General features: G+C 31.8%; 1 protein-coding gene across 1 annotated transcript; it reads left to right on the top strand.

The window, feature by feature from the left end:
* The first annotated feature begins 4017 nt into the window (after window positions 1-4017).
* Window positions 4018-6222, top strand: LOC131030080 (SKP1-like protein 1B). Its single transcript, XM_057960760.2, has 2 exons — window positions 4018-4420; window positions 5794-6222. Exons 1-2 carry the CDS (start codon window positions 4118-4120, stop codon window positions 5965-5967), a joined length of 477 nt encoding a protein of 158 aa, XP_057816743.1. The 5' UTR covers window positions 4018-4117; the 3' UTR covers window positions 5968-6222.
* The last annotated feature ends 310 nt before the right edge of the window (window positions 6223-6532 follow it).

Genomic DNA, 6532 nt, shown 5'->3' with positions numbered 1-6532 from the left:
AAAATGGATAGAGAAAAGGAGAAATTCTTTGATGAGATAATAAAGAAGTGCATGGGACACATTGACACCCTCTTACGGGCACTAAGTAAAGCAATAATAGAGTTTAAGGAAATGTATAGAGATACATGTAAGACTAATCTTTTGACAGTGGATATCACTAAGAAGATCAACAAAGTACAAAAAGAAATAGATGATATAGCTGACAATATCATTGGTTCATCAGAACCAATATCAGTTATAGAATAGGAGATAGCTGGATTTGAGGAGAAACTTGAGAAGTTGGAGAAGGAAAAGGAAAGAATAAAAGACAAGGCAAAAGAACTTAAATACAGACTCAGTTCAAAGCTTGATAACCTCATCTCTTTGAGGAAAGAGATCTTAGAGGCACTTGTTCAGGGACAGAAGACACCAAAAGAGAAAATGCATCACCTCACCGGTACCACTCAAAGAACAGAAGCAGCATTGAAGGATAGTGACAGGTTCACTTAGAGCCTGAATATGGTATTGGCAGACCTATTTCAGATTGTAACCAACCGGTTACAAGCTTCTAGCTAATAACTGCACTCAGTTGACATTTTGGCAGCCTTTTTCATTGATATCAAAGGGGAGTAGTAGAGAAGAGAAAAATGATTGACAGAAGAGATCATCTGCTCAGGGGGAGCACATAGTTTTGGTAAGAGTTTTGGACTTCAATTTTTGGATACAATTTTGAATTTTTCTCATGGGTGTTGCCATAAATGCCAAAGGGGGATATTGTTGGCATTACACACTCCAATGAGAATTGTAGGTGATTGAAGGTATTGTCATTGATGGCAACCTTGCAATCTTATGGCCCTGACACCAGCAGACTCTACACCAGCACATAGTTCACCAGCAGCGACAAGAATGTTTACCGGCACCCTAGCCGACAAGATTTTGATTATTGTATATTGTATTTAATTGTAATATCTTTTTGTAAGCCGACATGGCATATTGTAATAAGACTCATATATAAGTATGAGATCTTGTAGATCATTTATATAAGAGACATGATAGGATGAATATGTAGAGTGAATATTAAGGCAGATTTTGGAGTAAGGTTTATGGTTATTGTATAAGCTTCAACCGGTATTGAACTTGGCATAGCAGATGCTTTTTGTAACAGTACATTACATTGAATTTCCATAATCCATTTTTGTAAGTCAGTGAGACTTCCTTCTGTATTTGAGCAGTGAGCTCTAGGTAGTTGGCCTTCCTGCATGTGCAGGCACACACTATTGTAAGTAATATCCATTCATTAGCCAGTAAGTGAATATTGTGGGTCACAAATCCCACTGAGGTTTTTCCCACACTGGGTTTCCTTGCTCAAAATCTTGTGTTATGGTGTTCTTTCTATGTTGTGTTTATTGTTCATATTTACTGCATTAATTCTTGTTTACTGGTACATTGTTTTGGACTGCAAATTACTTAATAAGTCAAGAAAATCTACCAATAGGTTAGTTACTGATTAACCCCCCCTTCCCCCTCTCAGTATCTTTGGGAATCCTAACAGGCCTATGTGATGGAATATGACATTTTATTAGCACATATGAAGTCTCCATGGAATATTGGAAGCATCAGCATTCATGAAGAGAGAGGACTTTTTTCACATTGTCGGTTGGGATTGCTAGTATTGTGTTAAGGCAAGTCTATAGGAATGAAAGGTTATATTTTGTGCAAGAAAGAACATCATGAAGTACCTGTGAGTTTGCAACTTTTGTGCATCTTTTTATTCCAAAACTAATATATAAGATTCATTGTTTTATCTTTACATCATTTTGTGTTACATTGTGTTGATGAATCAAGTCCTTTGGGTAAATCTAATTTAGATTTGTTGTAGTGTGCCATCACATGTTGTTGTATAGGAAACATAATTATTTTTATTTTTCTTGCAACACATAATGAAACCATTGTTGTGATAGTCTTACATATTGTGAGTTTTTCAAACTATCTCCAAAGTTGATTAAAATATTTGTCCACTAAGTAACACATTAATTGTCAGATAAGGCACTAGTCTATTGTTAGTATTTGTGAGTAATTTTGGTGTGCATAAGGTCCTCATCAGGGAAACATACTTCTTATTCCTATCAGTATTGTTCTTTCATATTTACTTAAAGTTCTAGCAACATTTTCTTACAAATATTCAGTTATAATCAAATACACTCTGTTTTTCATATTTAAGCAATTAAAAGCACACAATATAGAAAAGTTGCAGGTTAGTTTGCCAAGCCTGTAAATAGCTTATGCATTAATGTTAAATTCACTATAAAGAAGTCTCTTTGTGCTTTGGAGTTTAAGGTATACCCATCTAGGTCAAGTGGAGCCTGAAGTGCAGAGGAATTTGGTCTTCAACCATTCCTGTGCGTTGGCTAGAATTGATTGGATCAGTGAGGAATTTGGTAAGTTATTTTTAATTTCCAATTTGTGGTGAGATATTTTTCAATTAGCATATCAATAAAAACTTTAGTCAGGATATCGCCACTTTTTGGCCCCTCATGACCCTACACATACCCAAATGCAAACCAACATAAGTGAATTTTCCATTCCCTTCCATTGTTTTTCATTCTCCTTCAAATATATGTGGCTCTCACCTACAAAGCAAGTGTGTTGCAAGAAAGATGGTAGCAAGACAAGATGAAAATGAGATCATAAAGATACTCGAAATGTGGTTGAAAATTAATGAGAAAAGGGTTCAATTTATAAAAAAATTGGGGATTTATTGGACGGTTAAGATTTATTTGAGATTGAAAGGAACAAACAAACACGATTAAATTTATTTAAATAGAATAATTTAGAGAAAGGGATAAAATGATTAAAAATAATTATTTAATCATAGAAGAATAATTATCTTAGAATAAATGGATCAAATAATTAAGTGAATTGTTAAATCGAAGAGGAATAGTTAGGATTAGTCATTAAGATCAAGATTAATTTATTAGAAGGAGATAATGATGAATATTAATTAAATAATGATTATTTAATTAATGGTTTACAAGAACAATAATTAAATAATTAAAAATTATTTAATTATAGGAAATTAGAAGAAGAATATTAGTAGCAATTAACTAATTAAAATTATTCAATCAGTTTAGACAAAAAAAGGTTAGTGAGAAGTGTATCTTTTTATTCTAATTTGTAAAATATCTTTATTTTTATTTTATAGTGATATGTCTTATCTAAAATTAATAATTTTGATGACTTTTTTCTTGTTTTCAGGATGGTGTTTATTTTGATAATATTGTGTTTATAATTAATATAAGTATTTTGACATATAAATGGATGTAAGATTTAAACTTAAATATAATAGAAGAGGTTTTTGGTTAATAGAGTCACATTAACACACTCATCAATTAGGCTCCAACATTATAAAATGCCTCTTCATATTTGTCAAATTTAAATTTTAATTAATAAAATAAAATAATTATATGGAAATTTGACATTTGATTTTTGTAATGAGATGCGCAATGTAATTATTTTTAAAAAATGGCATATATGATACTTCTTCAATAAAATATTATATTAATGATATTAGAGTTCTACAATTTCTACTTCTAATCAATGTTGTTTTTTGAGTTAGATTGTTTTAAATTTATGTTTATTATTGAATATTAACTCTTTTACCTTGTAAAAAGCTATCAGATTTAACTTAAGATATTTTAATATATCAAATTAATTTAATTTATTTAAATTGACTAAAAATATTCATGCAATATAATATTTTAAAAGTCAATTCTCTTTTATTATGATGATGAGTCATATATCTTATAATAGGAGGACTAAATCGTGAATTATAATTAATAATAATTAAAAATATTGAAACTAAAAAATATACCATAGTTATATTAGTTACTATTAAATCGATAAAAAGGGCCGACGGATTTAGAAAGCTAAAGAGCCAAAAATATTAAATTCGCCGTAAATAACTCACGGGGCTATTTTTATTCGTATAAAAATATACCCATTCCCCACATATAAATACAGGGGTTAGCCAGTCATTGCATATTATTACAAAGTGAGTTATAGATTTTTCCTTTCTCTTTCTTGGATTTTCGTTTGCTTTCCCTCAGCAGGATTTCCGTTTTCAATACCCAAAACATCCATGGCGAAGGAATGTAAAGTGAAACTGAACAGCTCAGATGATGAAATGTTCGAGGTTGATGAGGCCGTGGCATTTGAATCTGAAACAATCAAGAATATGATTGAGGATACAGGCGTGGAGAGCGTCGTGCCCTTGCCGAATGTGAACAGTAAGATCCTGGCGAAAGTTATCGAATATTGTAAGTATCATGTGGATGCTGCCAAAACCAGCGAAGAAACGACCGCCCTTTCGGAGTTGGATGTAAAGAAGTGGGATAAAGAGTTCGTGAAGGTGGATCAAGCTACCCTTTTTGATATTATACTGGTATGCGTGATTTTCAGCGCCCCTTTATTAGCGTGTTTGGATTTTCTTTTTGATGTATGTCTTAGGGTTTCAGAAAGAAAATTGAACATTTTTGTTGTAAATTTTGAGGGTGGAGATTAAGGTTTTCCGGAAATGTTATAGATACTTTGGATTTAAAGCACACGGATTTCGAACAGCTGATATGTATTAAATCGTAGGATGAATTTTATTAGCTTTTGGTTTGCAGGGTTTCAGGTTTTGGTGTACTTGTAGTCGTTTTATTTTTGCTATGGTTCTGGTTAAACGATTTTTGTCTTTTCGGGCAAATTGAAGCAATTTCATTTGCGGATTTTATGTGAATTTGGAATGGATTTACGGGATGAATTTTTGCGTGATTTTGTTTTTTACGCACATATATTTTTGTGTCGCCTGTTTTAGTTTTGTAAGCTTCATATTTTAGTACTTTTGAACGACCTATATGATTTTCGAAAATTAGATGTTTAAGTTTATTCTGAAAAAAAATTGAAGCTATTTGTTTAAGGTTGCTCAGGAAATTTGAAGATATTTGTTAAGGTTGTTCAGAAAATTTGAAGCTATTTGTTTAAAGTTGTCTGGAAAATATCAAGCAATTTGTTCAAGGTTGTCTAGAAAATTTGAAGCTTTTTGTTTATAGTCTTAAAAATTTGAATTTGAAGCTGTTTTATGGAAAATGTTAGCGTGCAGATATTTTTCTGAATAAAAACAGCATTTGAATTAGTATCGGTAAAAAAGTTTGGATCCCTTCAAATTGTTGAATGAGTGTGTAGCTTATAGGCTGTTTTTAGCCAATGTTTTGTTATGTAGCATACATAGATGTTGGCATCTCAGTCTTTACTTAACAGATTATAATATTTGGAATAATCATACATCTAAACTACATAAACAGTCACTTACAGGTTTGAAGCTTGATGAATCTTACCATCATCCTCATCTAGATTCTTTTTTAGTTTCTTTATATAAATTAAGGCACTTCTATATTCCCTAAACAATATTCATTTCTCAAAAAGAGTGGGACATATTTTATATATTCAAAATGCTAATAAACGTGCAGTGTATTTTCGTACAGTGCATGTTATCTGTAGTGCCATCTATAAAGTCTGAGTTCTGATTTTCTTTCTTCATGTGGTGCAAACATTGATCTTGAAAATGCCTGTCTTTTGCATTACTGTGCGAGAGTTGCATCGTTCCCCACTTTCTATCATTGAGGATGTGTGTGTTTGCCTGCAGATGCCAGGTTTAATTGATAAATCATTTGCCCTATATATTTGTTGATGTGCTTGTAGTAAACCTTATTTTCTCAATATGTATAAATTGGAAGTGATGAGTTTTTATGTATATTTGTTTGCTGTGCGCAGGCTGCCAACTATCTGAATATAAAGAAACTTCTGGACTTAACGTGCCAAACTGTAGCTGACATGATCAAGGGCAAAACACCAGAAGAGATCCGAAAGATATTTAACATAAAAAATGACTACACTCCTGAAGAGGAGGAAGAAGTCAGGCGTGAAAATCAATGGGCCTTTGACTAAATCTGGAAGTTACTTTATATATAGTTTTGTGGCATGGGACTTGGGTTTCTTACCATGCATCTTTTAAGAACTTCGAGATTTGATTAGTGGATTTTGCATGGTCTCCTGGATTTTAGTTGTATTAAATGTAGCAGTTCTGGGTGAGAAGTTGACATTATTTTGAGCAAAGATAATATGGGGTGTTTTATTTTGATTATGCTGTAAAGATACAACTCAAATGTTTCTGTTTTCAAAATTTGATACAATTTGTAATAATTAGTTATTAATTCTGTTGATATTTTATTTGATATTATTAACCAATATAATATGTACATAATCAACCATACTCATCACTGAATAGAGAGCCTTGTAGATATAGGAAAGTGTGAGATAAGAAACTAGTCTAGTAAATGACACTTTCACACCAACACTTCCATTATAGTTGATCTTGTTGATTGTATCCATAGTTTAACCATGAAGTAAACTTGGTGATTCTTCCAAAAACACATAAAATTTCTTTCCCTTCATTTTCCAAGTTAACATACCTTAGGTTTATATGTTTCTTCTAAGGTCTCTTAGTAGGTGA

The sequence above is a fragment of the Cryptomeria japonica genome, chromosome 7 (genome assembly GCF_030272615.1).
Source record: "Cryptomeria japonica chromosome 7, Sugi_1.0, whole genome shotgun sequence".
Taxonomy (NCBI): Eukaryota; Viridiplantae; Streptophyta; class Pinopsida; order Cupressales; family Cupressaceae; genus Cryptomeria; species Cryptomeria japonica.
The sequence above is the reverse complement of the archived record's forward strand: the minus strand, read 5'-3'. Positions and strand labels throughout refer to the sequence as shown.